Below are 17761 nucleotides of genomic sequence, written 5' to 3'. Positions count from 1 at the left end.
AGCACGGGGGTAGTACAAGTGCCCCGAAAAATGCAATAGAGGAACTGCCAACAACTGGATTAAGAGGGCAATGGGGGGAAATGATAAAACATAATAACAACTAAAAAATAATGTTAAATTATTATTATTTTTAAATAAGGACATCAGACAGTGAATGTCATGACAATATCTGGTATTTTATTGTCAGCTTGTGGAATGTGAGAGGGACTGAGAGGAAACAATTGACCCCTCTTAAGCACTTAAACCTGGTGCTAAAGCTATGTAGCACTGCAGAGCTCATCCTTCAGGACTAAATATGTGCACTTCTGTTCAAGAAAGTGCTTTGAGTTCTACTCTCATCCCCGTGCTGTCAGTCCAGAGAGTCGTCACGCTTCACCAACGCTCCAACTGGCCCGAACGTGGCGGTTTCCCTCCCTAACGCCTGCCTGCCTTTCCAGTCTCCTCGCATTCCTCTGCTCTCTCTTGCTTGTTAGAGCGGTCGCGCTCCAGCTGGTTCGGGACGGATCGGCTCTACTCTTCTTAACCGTTGCGCCCGTCTGTCTCTCCTCCTCTTCCTGCCCTCCTTGCATTACTGGTTCTCTCAGCGCATCCCCTCTTCCTCCCTGCTTCCCTGCCTCCCTGCCTCTTTTGGTGCGAGTCCACCCCTCTTCCCGAACATTCGGAAAATAAATGGCGTCACTCCCATAATGTAATCTCCCCACTTGTTATTGCCAGGATGACATTTCGCCTTGTTTTCTTCTCTTTTTTTTTCCTCCCTCGTTGAGTTTTCTGACTCTTTTTAACACTCGCACTCACATCTGGACTCCATTAGTGGAAACTAGAGGGACCGGTTTTGTCCTCTGGATTCTGGGCGCCGAAAAGCCCGCTGAATTATGGGAGATTCCCGCGAGACCAGGCAGAGACGGGGTGAAGCCAGGCGTCTCCATGGCGACCGAAAGTCTTCGCACTTTCTCAATGGTTTTGCCGTTTTTATACTTATCTCGGCTTTATTTAACCACTTTTCTTGAATATAATTTAAGGCGCTAATAACAGACCAGCAGAGGGTGGGAAGAGACGAGAGTGGGAGTTCGGAAGAAATCAGGAATGTCTGCTTGACGGTTTCTCGACTTCCTTCCTTCGATCTGTTGCTTAATTCGCCACAATGAGACGAATCCGAAAGGGAAATCATTGCGTCCTCTATTGTTTAAAAAGAACAGATATAATGATGCTATTTGAGTACAGGGGGTGGATTGGGGAAGGATGGGGGGGGGGGGGGGGGGGGTTGCTGGGTTAGGAGGCACGAGTGCTAGAAATGACTGCAATTAGTTTCATCTAGCAGCAGGGGCCGAGAAGAGGAGCCCGAAAGAGAAACAGAGTTCAGGATTGAAAGGGGGGGGGGGGGGGGGGGGGGGGGGGGGGGGCAGGAGAGGCGAGTCAGAAAGGGAAGAGAGGAGTAAAACTCTTTGAAGATGCACATTTCGGAGGAGACTGATGTATTCTGTCTGTACCTCTCGCCACCCGTTCCTCTCACCTCGTTCTGCTCAGCCTCTGGCCCTACAGTGGAAGCTCTGCTTCTTCCAGATAAGCCACACACACACACACACACACACACACACACACACACACACAGAGAGCACTCATCTCCACAGGGGGTATCCTCCCTCTACTCGCCCCCCATCCACAGCTGCAGAGTGCGCGTAGGGGGTGGTGTGAGCGCCTGGGTTAATACCAGAGTAAACACGCCAAGCCAAGGAGTTCACAGACCAAATAATTCACACCTCCGCACACACAAACACCCACATGCACACACAAACAATTACATTCCACACAAACCTTCATCTCCTCACACGGAGAGAAAAACATCCCGTCGCACACCCACACGTTCCTTTCTTTTTCCTGTCATCTTCCTGCCCACAGAACACACACCGGGTCCAGTTCCGTGCACTCCCTTTTTCTTTCCCAGTCTGGGTGCGTTTATATGGAAAGGAGCATGCTGCGCAGAGTGACACAAGATGCCCGAACTGTTGCCACAGCAACCTCGCAACCACCGCATTCCACCTTGAATTTACTCCTGCTAGCTAGCTAGCTAGCCCCTTTCCAACAAGGGATGTCTGGCTCCGATCCTGGGGGGTCTGGTCTGGTGCTCTAATGTTATGTCTATTCTGTTGGCTGAACCTGGTTTCAACCCCTAGAACCAGAACTGACCACCCCTGACCAACTACAGACAAAGGCCCAGAGCAGGGGGTTCTAGGTCATAGAGATCTGTGATCATCAGGGATGTTGAGTTGCTGTCGTTCTGCCTCTCTCGTGCAATCACTCAGGTTTGCTGAATGGAACTGGCCACCCCAACTATAGACAAAAGTGCACCGCAGGGGGTTCTAGGTCATGATTTGTGGTGATCAGGAATGTTGAGTTGCTGTCGTTCTGCCTCTCTTGTGCGATCACTCAGGTTTGCTGAACAGAACTGCCCACCCCAACTATAGACAAAGGCCCAGAGCAGGGGGTTCTAGGTCATAGAGATGTGTGATGATCAGGGATGTTGGATTGCTGTCGCCTCTTTCGTACAATTCCTCAGGTTTGTTGAAGGGAGGTGGGCGCCAATGCTGCGAAAGCCCTCATGGCTCTCAAGGTTCCTTTGTGTAATTTTAAGTTAGTCGCCCTTGACTTGCTCATCAAGGGTTTTTGGTTTGTTGGTCCTGGATGCTGTAAAGTTGCTTTAAGGCAATGTCTTGTAAAAAAACATTATCCAGGTAAATGTGACTTGATCGGGAATCCAATCAGGACCTCTGCAGTCTGGTCAAGTGGTGTCTCCTTTTTTTGTTTTTCATGTTCCCCAATATTTCTCCTTTCATCTAATAATCGGCACTTCTCCTATAGCGAGAGCTATGTCATCCAAAGCTTTCACACAACTGCCGACCACATCTTTTCACCCGCCAGCAATGGAGTCTCCTTTTCGACAGACGTCAACCTGCTGGCGCATTTTCACTGAAAATAAATAGGTTGCAAACTGGATGGAACCAAAGAATAGAAGGTTTTTTAGTAGGAACCTTGACGACATCCATGGGCATGTCAAGTTAATTATTGTAGGCGGAGTTGATAGTGTGATTCTCTATGCGTGTTAAGGTTCTCTGGCAGCTCTTTATAACCAAAATAACTTTGGATCTTGAACTGGTTTCTTTAATTCTTAGCAGAACCTTGGTGCTATTCAGGGAACCAATCCACATTTTACACCAATGTTGCGCTGCAACAACATCGTTGATTTCTTTCCTACAAAACCTGACACGCCCACAAATGTCGTCCAGGTTCGTGCTGAAAAACCTGCTGTCCTTTGGTTCCAGCTGGTTCGGAACCTATTTATTTTTGGTAAAAATGTGTCGAAAAGGATGAAAAGATGTGGCCGGTTCCATGAAAGCTCTGAATGAATCGCACTAGGAGAGATGCCTATTATTAGGGGGAAATGCAAACTAATTAAAGCAGAAACAGTCTTGATTTCGTTTCTCCAATAGTCTTCAGTCTCTTTCCCCTCGTCAGTAAGCAGAGAGCAGAATTGCTCTTCGTGCTTAGCATTTTTCTTCCCCCGTCGTGTCCGGCTGAAGCAGCGCCTGCCGCGCAGCCCTGTCACCTGAACCAATTACAGATAGGCCGATAGCTCGGCAGCCATGCTTTGTTGATAGGGAGCTTGAGAGTTGTCAAGTAAATCCAAAGAGCGAGGAGAAAAATTGGAGGAACATGGACGGAATATAAATGCATAGATTGCGGTATGGAAGTGTGAGAGAGGGAGTTAGTCATTCTTTAGGAGCTCAGAACTGCATCGACTCAACCTGAGCTTCCTGTCAGAGTTCATTTGTTCGCTGTCTAAGACTGACTCGCCGCACGGCAAGCTAAATATTTCCAGGGGCCGCGAACACACACGAGTACGCACGTTCATCGGGCTGCTAACGGAGCCGCTGGAGAACCAGATGAAATGGCTATCACAGCAGGTACGATAAATGAGCACGTGTGTGTGTGTCGGAGTGATGGATTAACTTTGGAAACATGTGGCCGGCCGATCATGGAAATGACGTGACACGTACGGTCTCGGCACTCAGATGTGATTCAAACCAGCAACCACTCGACACCACCCCAGAGAATAACCAACCTCTGGCTGTGTGTGTGTGTGTGTGTGTGTGCAGCCAGATAAAAAGAGACGGATACATGTAATTGGGTAGAGGCTTTATCCCCTCTGACCAATTAAACCCCACCTATGCGCACACAAACAACCAATAAGGGACCTCACGCTAAGCTGTGGAAATGGGGGAATTCAATTCACACCACACACACACACACACACACACACACACACACACCTAGTACACTCAAATGATACGGTATGGATAGGTGCAGCTACAATAAGTATGCAAAGGTTTATTATACCGAGTTAGTACCAAATATGGGCATTTTATCCACCTTGATTACCCAGATTTAGTCGTTACCGAATCCCAACTACAATCCTCTGCCGCTTGCACCACACCAATGCTGGCTGCCAGACACATCACAGATGCAATTGAACCTCACTGAGAGCCGCACCATGTACAGAGTCACACTATGCCTAGTGTTCCTCAACACCCTTCTCCTTACAGAACTCTCATTCCTACTCTGCACATGCTCAGAGCATCTCAATATGGCCTCCCTTGCACCGTCCTACTTATTAACTCCCGCATAATTCCGAACTTCCTTGTCACGCACAATATGAATCGCAGCATCCTCATCTCTGCCCTGTCCAGCTTCCTCTCCTGTCTTTCTGTCAGTGTCGCCGCCTCCAAGCCGTCTCATAGATCAGGGTTTTCCATAATTTTTAGCGTAACCAAGGCAACACGAACAATTCATCAAATGAAACACAAAACGAAATATACTTAATAAAAAAAAAATGGTGGCAATCTGGTCCCACTGTGGTTTACAAGATGTAATGTAAAGCTTCCAAAAGCTTTACATTTGTGTTTGTGTACAAGTTTATTTTGTGTACAATTTTCTCGTATTCAATTATTCACTTATTTAATAGCATTACACTTTCCCTCCACTCTGGTTGAGGAGAGCCATGACTAACACATGTGCAGTAGCCAACAGCATCTTCAAGGCGAGTTCATATGTGGATCAGCTTTGTGTATGGAGAGCCACACCCTGATCCTCATTAGCCCCCGTCTCTGTGCAGGCACCATTAATCAGCCAGCAAAGGTCGTAATTGCATCAGTCATGAGGAATCGCCTCCGGCACCCCCCCCCAAACAACAGCCAATCGTTGTTTTTGTGGGTGCCCAGCCTGACGGTTTCAAACCAACGAGTATGAGATGTCAGCTCAGGTGTGGACCCACTTCACCCTGCCCACAACATGTAGTCTGTTTTACTCCTGCTAACTTTCATTCCCCGTCTCTCTTCCACCTCCCCTTCACCTCTCCAGCATCTCCTCAACCAGCTTCCTACTCTCACCGGAATCCGGGCACTGCCACCCGAAGTTGGCCGTTCCACGCTGCTCATGTCGATAACAGTAAACATTGCACATCCACAAGTAAAATTCCATCACTTACCTCGGACATGTTGACCCGACCTTCCTGAAACGAGCACTCGTTGGCGTTCTGCGTGCACATGTGACGATACTTGCACCAATGGCAGGGGAAGGAGCCGTTCACGCAGGACAAGCACCTGTACAGAGGTAAAGGTACACACAGAGCTTTAACCAGGCCAGGCTAAATCAGTTAGCAAAAAATGACAACAACAACAGTGAGTGCAGGAGATAAAAAATAACTTTAAAGCATCAATCTGTCCTTTCCCTGTCTTTCCATCATGAGCAAATGACTGTCCTTGTCTTTCATCCTCTGTCTTTCATTCTTCCTGTCTTTTTTTTCTAAAGGCCCCCTTTTTTGTGAAGCTGTTCTTTCATCCCCACACAGAGATGAGCTTTGAGTAAGACACCCCTGGTTTAAAGCGAGACAGAGCCGAGGAGAGCGATGACATGAGAGGGAAAGATCAAACAGAGTCCAATTTCCCATGGAGCTGCGGAGCCAGAAAGAACATCTGATGAATAGTATATACAGGGTTCGTTCTGTTTTGTTTTTTTTACAACCCCCGATCAGGCATACACATTATACAAATCCATCTACCCCTACCACGACACCCACCCCACCCAGAACAGACCGAGCACTCAGGCTGCACGCAAATGTTCATTGAAATTAATCACCGTGGCCGAGCTATTAGTTCACCCGCACCCATTAAACGCTCGTCCCGAACAAAGACGGCCACTATCTAATTGAATCACATGATCCTCTTAATTGTCCAATCTGCTTTTGTGTTGAGTGAAGCTGCCCAATCACTTGAGACTTTCTAATGCTATTCTAAAGTGAGCGATTTATTACTGGTTATGCTGGTAAACCTATTTTTTGTCTTTATCTTTATATTTCTATCTTTTTAATATATGTATAAACATGCTGTAACATTGCATATGTCCCCCTGTGGGATAATAAAAGGCTTTCTTATATTATCTTGTTTTAAAATTAATGATGGAGTATTTTAATGTAGCAGGAGATTTTATTCCATTCCCTATATAATACTGCTGATCTTGAAACCTACTGCTGGCCCATAGGACCTAAATGTGGGTAACAACACGATAAAACCATTGGGACTGAATAATCAGCCTTTGTTTGCGATTCAGCTGCAATGTGTTACGAGGTGAAACAGAGTTTCTTATCCTTGCTGCTGCAACAGCGACTCCTACTGTCTGGATGAGGCGCTATCCTGAACAAAGACGGCTGCCACCTAATTGAATCGCATGATTCTCTTAATTGTCCAATCTGCTTTTGTGCTGAGTGAAGCTGCTTAATCAGGTAAGACTTTCAAATCTAAAGCGAGCGATTTATTAAAAGCCGTCCAGCACTGATTACGCTGGTAAACGTATTTTCTTTATCTTTATTTCTCTATTATTTTAATATACAGTGTATCACAAAAGTGAGTACACACCTCACATTTCTGCAGATATTTAAGTATATCTTTTCATGGGACAACACTGACAAAATGACACTTTGAGACAATGAAAAGTAGTCTGTGTGCAGCTTATATAACAGTGTCAATTTATTCTTCCCTCAAAATAACTCAATATACAGCCATTAATGTCTAAACCATTGGCAACAAAAGTGAGTACACCCCTTAGTGAAAGTTCCTGAAGTGTCAATATTTTGTGTGGCCACCATTATTTCCCAGAACTGCCTTAACTCTCCTGGGCATGGAGTTTACCAGAGCTTCACAGGTTGCCACTGGAATGCTTTTCCACTCCTCCATGACGACATCACGGAGCTGGCGGATATTCGAGACTTTGCGCTCCTCCACCTTCCGCTTGAGGATGCCCCAAAGATGTTCTATTGGGTTTAGGTCTGGAGACATGCTTGGCCAGTCCATCACCTTTACCCTCAGCCTCTTCAATAAAGCAGTGGTCGTCTCAGAGGTGTGTTTGGGGTCATTATCATGCTGGAACACTGCCCTGCGACCCAGTTTCCGGAGGGAGGGGATCATGCTCTGCTTCAGTATTTCACAGTACATATTGGAGTTCATGTGTCCCTCAATGAAATGTAACTCCCCAACACCTGCTGCACTCATGCAGCCCCAGACCATGGCATTCCCACCACCATGCTTGACTGTAGGCATGACACACTTATCTTTGTACTCTTCACCTGATTGCCGCCACACATGCTTGAGACCATCTGAACCAAACAAATTAATCTTGGTCTCATCAGACCATAGGACATGGTTCCAGTAATCCAAGTCCTTTGTTGACATGTCTTTAGCAAACTGTTTGCAGGCTTTCTTGTGTAGAGACTTCAGAAGAGGCTTCCTCCTGGGGTGACAGCCATGCAGACCAATTTGATGTAGTGTGCGGCGTATGGTCTGAGCACTGACAGGCTGACCCCCCACCTTTTCAATCTCTGCAGCAATGCTGACAGCACTCCTGCGCCTATCTTTCAAAGACAGCAGTTGGATGTGACGCTGAGCACGTGCACTCAGCTTCTTTGGACGACCAACGCGAGGTCTGTTCTGAGTGGACCCTGCTCTTTTAAAACGCTGGATGATCTTGGCCACTGTGCTGCAGCTCAGTTTCAGGGTGTTGGCAATCTTCTTGTAGCCTTGGCCATCTTCATGTAGCACAACAATTCGTCTTTTAAGAGAGTTCTTTGCCATGAGGTGCCATGTTGGAACTTTCAGTGACCAGTATGAGAGAGTGTGAGAGCTGTACTACTAAATTGAACACACCTGCTCCCTATGCACACCTGAGACCTAGTAACACTAACAAATCACATGACATTTTGGAGGGAAAATGACAAGCAGTGCTCAATTTGGACATTTAGGGGTGTAGTCTCTTAGGGGTGTACTCACTTTTGTTGCCGGTGGTTTAGACATTAATGGCTGTATATTGAGTTATTTTGAGGGAAGAATAAATTTACACTGTTATATAAGCTACACACAGACTACTTTTCATTGTGTCAAAGTGTCATTTTGTCAGTGTTGTCCCATGAAAAGATATACTTAAATATCTGCAGAAATGTGAGGGGTGTACTCACTTTTGTGATACACTGTATGTATAAACATTTTAATACCTCTATACTGTTGAAGCTGCTGTAAGATTGCAAATGTCCCCCTGTGGGATAATAAAAAAAACCTCTTATCTTAAATGAATGAAGGAGTATTTTAATGTAGCAGGAGATTTTATTCAATCCCCTACATACATAACATTGCTGATCTTGAAACCTACTGCTGGCAGGTAGGACCTAAACATGAGTAACAACACGATAAAACCATTGGGACTTCATAATCAGCCTCCGTTTGCGATTCAGCTGCGATGTGTTATGAGGTGAAACAGAGTTACTCGTCATTGCTGTCTGGCTAAAGCGACATCAAACAGACGACCGCCACCTAATTGAATCACATGATCCTCTTAATCATCAATCTGCTTTTGTGTTGAGTGAAGCTGCCCAATCAGTTGAGACTTCCTAATCTAAAGCGAGCGATTTATTAAAGCGGTCCAGCACTGATTACGGTGGTAAACTTATTTTCTTTATCTTCATATTTCTATTATTTTAATATATGTATAAACATTTTATATGTATATACATTTGAAGCTGCTGTAAGATTGCAAATGTCCCCCTGTGGGATAATAAAAGACTCTTATCTTAAATGAATGATGGAGTATTTAAAAGTAGAAGGAGATTTAATTCCATTCCCTACATAACATTGCTGATCTTGAAACCTACAGCTGGCCTGTAGGACCTAAATGTGGGTAACAACATGATAAAACCATTGGGACTGAATAATCAGCCTTTGTTTGCGATTTAGCTGCAATGTGTTATGAGGTGAAACAAAGTTACTCGTCGTTGCTGTCTGGCGGAGCTCCGCCAATTTTAATTTATTTTTCTATTATTTTAATATGTATTAACATTTTAATATCTCTATACTCTTGAAGCTGCTGTCACAAGTGTCCCCCTGTGGAATAATAAAAGACTCTTATCTTAAATGAATGATGGAGTATTTTAATGTAGCAGATGTAGCATCCACCTACATAATATTGCAGATCTTGAAACCTACAGCTGGCCTGTAGGACCTAAATGTGGGTAACAACACAATAAAACCATTGGGACTGAATAATCAGACTCCTTTCATACGGCTGAGTCGCCATCAAACAAAGACGACCGCCACCTAATTGAATCACATGATCCTCTTAATTGTCCAATCTGCTTTTGCTTCTGAGTGCAGTTGCCCAATCACTCGAGGCTTCCTAATCTAAAGCAAACGATTTATTAAAGAACGCTCTGCACCATCCAGCGCTGGTTACGGTTGGAGAGACGCTGGCGTGCACACGCGTTTGTGTGTATTGATATAAATGTGGAACATGTGCTCGTGTTCGCTAAGTGGCGTCCCACTGAGGATCCATTTGTTTCTACATTAATACAGGAGCTCTGGAGAGCAAATTCGTTCATCCACCAGAGAGGGTCAGAAAGGCCAGCCGTGATTGATGATAAATGAATAAATGTCTTTTGGAACTGACAAACAGGATGGTTGTACACTTTCACATGTAGACTCACATACGCATGGTGAAACAGAAATAGTTACTTATGCTGAAATTAAATAAAAAAATAATAACCTAGTTATATTACATATGCTTTACATAAAGACCTGTTTTGGGGGTGGGGGGTTGGAAAAAAAACAAAAACATCTACAGTGCTTCTCAATCACTTTATGTTCTCAACTTCAATTAGCAAAGTGAGTGTTTCTGTTTTTTTAATCTTCACCCACTCTAACAAAATTACAGAACCAATTAGCCACTGTTTGTCGTTCCACAATCTCACTGGTGGTCTAATAATTTTAGCCCCGTCCAGATTGCGGTGTGATTTTGCAGACAGGTGTTGCCTCGTCTTCGGAAAATAAATCATTCGTCTGCTGCCTCTCGCCATATTTAGTTACCTAGAATGTGCAGTGAATCGAAACGTCCCAAATAGCACAAATATCCCTGTTATGAAGAAGCTCTCCAGACATTTACCGTCACGATCAGAAATCAACCCCCCACAAACAAGGAAAGAAAATATGGAATTATAATTCTAAACTTCTCTGTAAAGCTACAGCAGAAAGAAAACTGTTAACATTTTAAATTATTAAAAGTGAAGCTGCTCCAGAATACAATTTAAAATACTGTGATCATTATAAAATCTGTTATATTTGTGCTGTTTATTTCTTTTTAGATTTTAAATTCTTTTTTAAATAAGTGAAGTCTCCATTTAACGGATTTCAGATTTTTTCTTTCTATTTTATTTATGCATTTTCTCCCATTTTCTCCCAATTTAGTGCTTGTCTTCCACTGCTGGGGGATCCCTGATTGCTGCTCACGCCTCCCCCGACCCGTGCGCAGCCCTTAGCGGAACCCTTTTTCACCCATGCATTCTGCATAGGCGCCTCGCTATCTGCTAATCGGGGTACTTCCACAGTGTTTGAAGGCCCCACCCATATAGTCCAGTCATCCTGCAGGCACTCGCAATTATTTAACGGACCTCCATTTAACGGATTTCAGATTTAACGGACCTCCATTTAACGGATTTCAGATTTAACGGACCCCCATTTAACGGATTTCAGATTTAACGGACCTCCATTTAACGGATTTCAGATTTAACGGACCCCCATTTAACGGATTTCAGATTTAACGGACCCCCATTTAACGGATTTCAGATTTAACGGACCCCCATTTAACGGATTTCAGATTTAACGGACCTCCATTTAACGGATTTCAGATTTAACGGACCTCCATTTAACGGATTTCAGATTTAACGGACCTCCATTTAACGGATTTTAGATTTAACGGACCTCCATTTAACGGATTTCAGATTTAACGGACCTCCATTTAACGGATTTTAGATTTAACGGACCTCCATTTAACGGATTTCAGATTTAACGGACCTCCATTTAACGGATTTTAGATTTAACAGACAAAACTTGGAAAACCGAATGTCCTGTCCGATTGTTTAAAACTCCCACGAGAAGGTCACCAAGATCAGTAGTTCAGTAAGTATCCGCTAGCCGGCACGTCTCTCTGTTTACGTGAGTGATAGGCTTTGTTTTGTCGGGAGGCTCGCTTTGTTCTTGCCTTTTTCTCTGTGTTTTATGCTTTTTATTCTTTGCTGGTACATAACTAAGCACAAGGTAAATGAAATTTCTCCCCAGTAGTACAGTACACCAATTTCAATATGTATTTATAGGTTTTACATTAACAATTTATATATCTATTTACTTTGTTCATTTTACTGTTCATCATATGTGCACGTTTAGCACTTTTGTGGACCTTAGTGCTGTTTTCTCATATATTTACACACCACCTGGAAAAAACTTTGCCATCACATTTTACAGACCAGTTCACCCCCTTTTAGTCTGTTAAATCAAGGTTCCAGGCAACATCACAAAACTCCACTGTGGTATAATAAAGGCTCTTATCTTATTTTGAAATTAATGATGGACTATTTTAGAGTAGCGGTAAAATTTATTGCACCACTTACATAAGTGCTACATAAGTTGCTGATCTTAAAACCTAGTGCTAGCCTGTAGAACATAAAGTTGGGTAACAACATGATAAAACCATTGGGATTCAATAACCAGCCTTTTGTTTGCTTCAGCTGTGGTGTGTTAAATGGGGTGAAACAGAGTTACTTATTATTGCTGCTGCAACAGCGACTCCTGCTGTCTGGTTAAGGTGCTGACTAACAGCTAAGGAACACAAAAAGAATCATGTAAGACAGTATATGCAGCCGGTACGCTTGGTGTAAATTAGGGCCGAGGACTGTACACCGGTCAGAGGGGGCAGGTGTTAACCCCCCGTGTTACATGCATCTGCTCCGTCCATGCACAGGGTGATTCAGGATTACAAATCAGGCTTTATTTGTCCTGCAGTCCGGCTGCACCCCCCTACCCTCGCTCAGTCTCTCAACAGGGGTTCAATCGAGTGCTCGTTCAGTCTCCATCCAATCAGAGCAGTCTGCACAGAGCCCACTCTTACCCTCCACTCACCCACACGCCAGTCTAAAGTAGGGGTTAATATTTTGGAGTCTCTAAGCCTGAGACCACTTGCCCCATCGCTGAGATGTGAAGTGGGTGGCTTCATTTACTCATTCGTGTACAGCAGGCTCATTAAAATCCCGACACGTCGCCTGGAGAGCTTCGACTGAATTCAGCTCGGGTCCGGATTCACTGTCCTCTCCTGCCATTATAAATTCTGCACTATAATAAAAAAGGGCCGAAGCTTTAGGACCAACAGTGAACACCACAATGCCCCTTAAATTTCTTTGCCCGCACTCTTCTTTTGCTTTCATTAAACAGCCGGGCTTTTCTATTCACTACCCGATTTAATGTGAGAGGGGAAATTGTAAATTGCTGGCAAGTTCAATGGCAAGTGCTCTTAAGGGAAGTGTGTGCGCCGACTCGTACACACGCCAAAAAATGTGTTCCCTCAAAAAGCCCTTTTCCAGGAAGTAATTGGCCCCTCTTTAAAGTCTCTCCGTCTTCCTCTCTTCAACATCCATCCCTTTCTCCTTATCAGGCTCGGTCTTGAATGCGTGCCTCAACCCCTCTATCCTGCCTTTATCACCTTCCGGCCCACCTCCAAATCACCGAGCGCTTCAGAGCTGCTTTGCTGATTTCTTTACAGCGAGTCTACGTCGTGGCGGGTGCGATTTGCAATACGTGGAGCGAGTCTTCTGTGTGAAGATCCTGGCACCCGGCGCACTTGGTAACAGCCGAGGCTCGGGAATATACCGCCGCGGCTCAGTTTAATTAAGAGACGATCATGACTGCGTGTGATTTTCCATTTCAGCGTCTCTCATTTTGCCACCCCCCCTCTCCACCTCACCCCAAAATGGCACGGCTCCAAATTAGATTAATATTAATATGCAAATTTATGGCATTTCCAAGTGCACGAGACCTCATCAGTTGAATAAATAAAAGAGGCTGTGTGGCAAAGTGTGTGTGTGTGTGTGTGTGTGTGTGTGTGCGTGCACAACTGTGCCATTTTGGATAAAAGGCTAAAATTAATGCAATTTCTATAGCTTTCAGCCCAGATTAAAAGCGAAGTGTGTGAGTACTTTGAGCTCACACACAGATAATAACGAGTTTGCGCATGTGTGTGTGTGTGTGCGCGTTGTGTGTAAGATAGTAACATCCACACAAACATACTAGTGTCTATTAGGCTCAATATTATCTTTCATGAGTCAATACGCTATGTTTTTTTGTTGAGAAGTGTGTATGTATATGTGTGTGTGTGTGTGTGTTCAATTCCCACTAGACAGGGAAGGTCTCATCTGTCCTGCAATGAGACACGACACACACCCCAAGAGCGCCCGAAACCATCTGGCCCCTTAGAACACCAGTCGTGCATTAATCTGTAACACAGCTCAATCTGATTTAATACTGCTGCATAAAATAGCTTCTCTACCAGTATTACCAGGACAGAATGTGGACCCATCACAAGTTAGACCAGGCTTTTGAATGAATGAATTGACTGAATGGAATAAGTGTAATGAAGCTCTATTACCAATGTTATAAACACTGGTCCTGGCCTGGGCAAATTAATTGCAATAAGGGTTTTGGTGCAATAAAATAGGGAGAAAAAAATTCAAAAAATACATTTTGGACATGAGAGTAAAAAAACTACAAATAATGTGAATAAATAAGATTTTTTTGAAATAAATGACAATGTGTATTAAAAAATGAAAAAAATAATAATGTGCACAAAAATATTCACAAATAATAATAAAAATAATAAACAATTATGTGCATAAATAATAAAAATATGTGCATTAACATAATGTAAATATAATAATAGTGTGTGCATAATTAAATTATATATAATCGTGCATAAATAAAAAAATTTAAATACATAAAAATATTTTGTTAATAATAATGTACATAATAACAACAATAATAAAAATAATAATAAATGTGTGCATAAATAAATTATATATAAACATGTGCATAAATAATAAAAAATTATGTGCATAAATAAAAATATTTTGTAAATAATGTACATAATAGTAATAATAATAAAAATAATAATTTGTGCATAAATAAATTATATAATCATGTGCATAAATACAAATATTTTGTAAATAATGTACATAATAATATCTTAATAATAATAATAAATGTGTGTGATTAAATAAAATTTATTCAATAAAGTGCATAAATACTAAAATAAATAATGATGTGCATACATTTTAAAAATTTTAAACAATGTACATAAATAAAAAATAAATATAAATAATAATGTGCATAAATAATAAAGGATAATTATAAATAATAATGTGCACGCCTTTCTGATCCTGAGTAAGCTTTAAATACTGGCATAAAAAACAGGATAAAGAGTGGGGTTTTTTTGTTTGTTTTTTTTACCTCTAAAAGCCTGTCAATCATACCCGTGTTGCCATGGTTCCAGAAACCGGACCTCCACTGGTAAAATGAGAGGACCAGAGGGGGAAAAAGATAAAGCATCCAAAGAAAAAGAAGAGGCTAAACAGAACTTACGATTGGTGGACAGTGCAGTTGTAGAACATGAAATCCACGCTGGCGAACTTCTTCCCCGTCTCTTTTGACTTCAGGTAAAGTTTCACCACCCGCTTATCACCTAGAGAGAGAACGAGGAAGAGAGTGAGCGGGAGTGATGTGGAGAAAGAAAGGTATCCAGGCAACACGTCTTTTTTTTTCTTCCTCCATTACAGCAGGGCATTGCGGTGGAAAGCAGCCGGCTCTGATTGTGCTGTGATTATGGTAGATGTGATCAAAATTGCACTGTAGGATCCTCACATAATCAAAATAGCCATCTTCACCGAGACGCCACACTCAGATTAGCATAAACAGGGAAAACAGGGCACATATTAGCAAATGGTGCTAAATAACAAAGCAGAAATTCACCATTAGCATGGAAATGTGGTTACTTTTATTTATCCTCCTGTTTAATGACTTCAGGCATCAAAGTATTTCTTTTTATTCTTTCTAATAATCTCAGCTGTTTGAACTGGGAGTGCTGGGAATGGGAATAATAAAGATTAGCCGGTTTTCTGAGAAGTATTATCGCATAGTGATATCACATGAAGGGCGGCACGGTGGCTCGGTGGGTAGCACTGTCGCCTCACAGCAAGAAGGTCCTGGGTTGGATCCCCAAGCAGAGCGGTCCGGGTCCTTTCTGTGTGGAGTTTGCATGTTCTCCCCGTGTCTGTGTGGGTTTCCTCCAGGAGCTCCGGTTTCCTCCCACAGTCCAAAAACATGCAGTCAGGTTAACTGGAGACACTGAATTGCCCTAAAGGTGAATGGGTGTGTGTGTATATGTGTGTATGTGTGTATATGTGTGTCTGCCTTGCTATGAACTGGCGCCCTATCCAGGGTGTTACTGTGTGCCTTGCACCCATTGAAAAGCTGGGACAGCCTCCAGCACCCCCGCCCCACCCCCGCGACCCTAACTGGATAAGCGGTTAGAAAAGTGAGTGAGTGTTATCACATGACTTCTGAAACCCAGGCTAATGGTTAAAAATGATTGTTTTAGTCCACAATGTTCACTCTTCCCCTTATTTTGTCATTTGCATACACCTATTACAATTCTTTTGCAACTTATGCCACCCCAATGTTGGAGGGAAGGACTGCGGACTAGCACCCGTCCCCTTCAGCACGTGTACAGTCACTGAATGGTTCTTTCCACCAGCCAGCAGTGGAGTCTCACATACATTATGCTGTACGTGACTAAAAAAATATGTACCTTTTTTCAAGCTTTATATGCTGCCCCAAACCGAACACGTCACAGTGCATTGCTTCTTTTAAATATACACCTCTCCTAACAATCGCGCTTAGGTGTTTCAACCCCAAGCTGATTAACACTTTAGGATGAATTGCGACTAATGTTCTCACTTTTCTTCACCAGGGACCGAGAGGTGGCTCAAATGCGCTCGCAAGTCAATCATATGTCATGACAGAGAAGCAAGTGTAAGCAAATCCACCAGGTTTTTCATTCATACTTTTGGGATGAATTGAAAGTGCCTCACCTTACTTACACAAGCTATTCTGACTAAAAACCTTTTAAGAAAGGCTGTTGAAAGTGTTTGCAATGTCACGGTCAGGTGTCCACATACTTTTGGCAATAGGGATGTCCCGATCACGTTTTTTGTTCCCGATACCGATCCCGATAATTAATTTTGATTCTCAAACCGATACTTGTATTTTCTAGACATTGTCTAGATAAGAACTAGATAATACTGTTCACACAGTGCACACTTTAAGTACATTACAGTTATTCAAATTAATCCAGTGTATATGTTTAACAACTAAATAGCTCTGCAGTGCTGTAGGAAAAAATGCTGAATCCAAGCTATTGGCTTCATGTTTTGTATTTTTACAAAATCAATCAAAATGAGTGAGATAATTAGTTTTACTTTAAACTTTACATTTGAAGAAAAAAAATCTGTTTAATGCAGTGATACACAAAAAATGAACAGAAATTTGTGTAGCAGCTTAACTTGAATATAAGAAAAAAAGTTACTTAAAAGCATTACAGTAAAACCTGAACACCAAAATAAAATGGAAAGGCTCTTTTGTTATGAAGGAAAGCCAGTTCTTAAAGTGCTTGTATTGTGACAATGGTTTGATGGACGTTTCTATGCGAAGTGAGTGTGTTTTGACCCTTTGGGGCTTCCATAGTGCATGGAATAGCGTGCTTGGCTCTAGCTGTCTGCTTTTCGGAACCGTAACAGAAGAAGTTAATAAAGTGTTCTGCTCCCGACAATATGTGAATATACAGTGTATTTATTTCTTTATTAAACGAGTGCATCACTACGTTGTTTTATAAACCGGTGTGATCCTTGACTCACACATCATATAAACAGTAAAATTCTACAGTAATGAATGAAGCTCTGCTCCCACTGCCTCGTGAAACGCTCACAGTGCAGACATTACACTTCACTGTTGGACTTGTTTTACTTTCCAATTTAAAGTATTTCCACACAGCGGACATGCTGATGTAAAACAAAAGATCGGGATTACGATCGGGTTTAGTAAAGCCGATTCCGATCAGTTAAAAAATGCCTTGATCGGCCCGATCCCGATCTTTGAGATCGGATCGGGACATCCCTATTTGGCAATGTATTTTGTTTGTGTGTCTATTAGGATTTTAATGTCACATTTTACACTTTGGTTACACTCATGACAGGAACGGTAGTTACACATTACACAAGGTAAATCAGTTCACAAGGTTA

General features: G+C 42.7%; 1 protein-coding gene across 2 annotated transcripts in view; it reads right to left on the bottom strand.

The window, feature by feature from the left end:
• The window catches only part of plxna1b (plexin A1b), a 268336-nt gene that overhangs the window by 103208 nt on the left and 147367 nt on the right, over positions 1-17761 (bottom strand). For both annotated transcript variants that reach the window (XM_062997386.1, XM_062997387.1), the window contains exons 8-9: positions 15048-15147; positions 5540-5654 (exon numbers count right to left, since the gene is read on the bottom strand). In XM_062997386.1, the coding sequence (XP_062853456.1) occupies positions 5540-5654; positions 15048-15147 (215 nt within the window). The remainder of the gene's footprint in view (positions 1-5539; positions 5655-15047; positions 15148-17761) is intronic.

This window comes from Trichomycterus rosablanca, chromosome 6 (genome assembly GCF_030014385.1).
Source record: "Trichomycterus rosablanca isolate fTriRos1 chromosome 6, fTriRos1.hap1, whole genome shotgun sequence".
NCBI lineage: Eukaryota > Metazoa > Chordata > Actinopteri > Siluriformes > Trichomycteridae > Trichomycterus > Trichomycterus rosablanca.
This window is presented reverse-complemented; position numbering and strand designations above follow the sequence as displayed.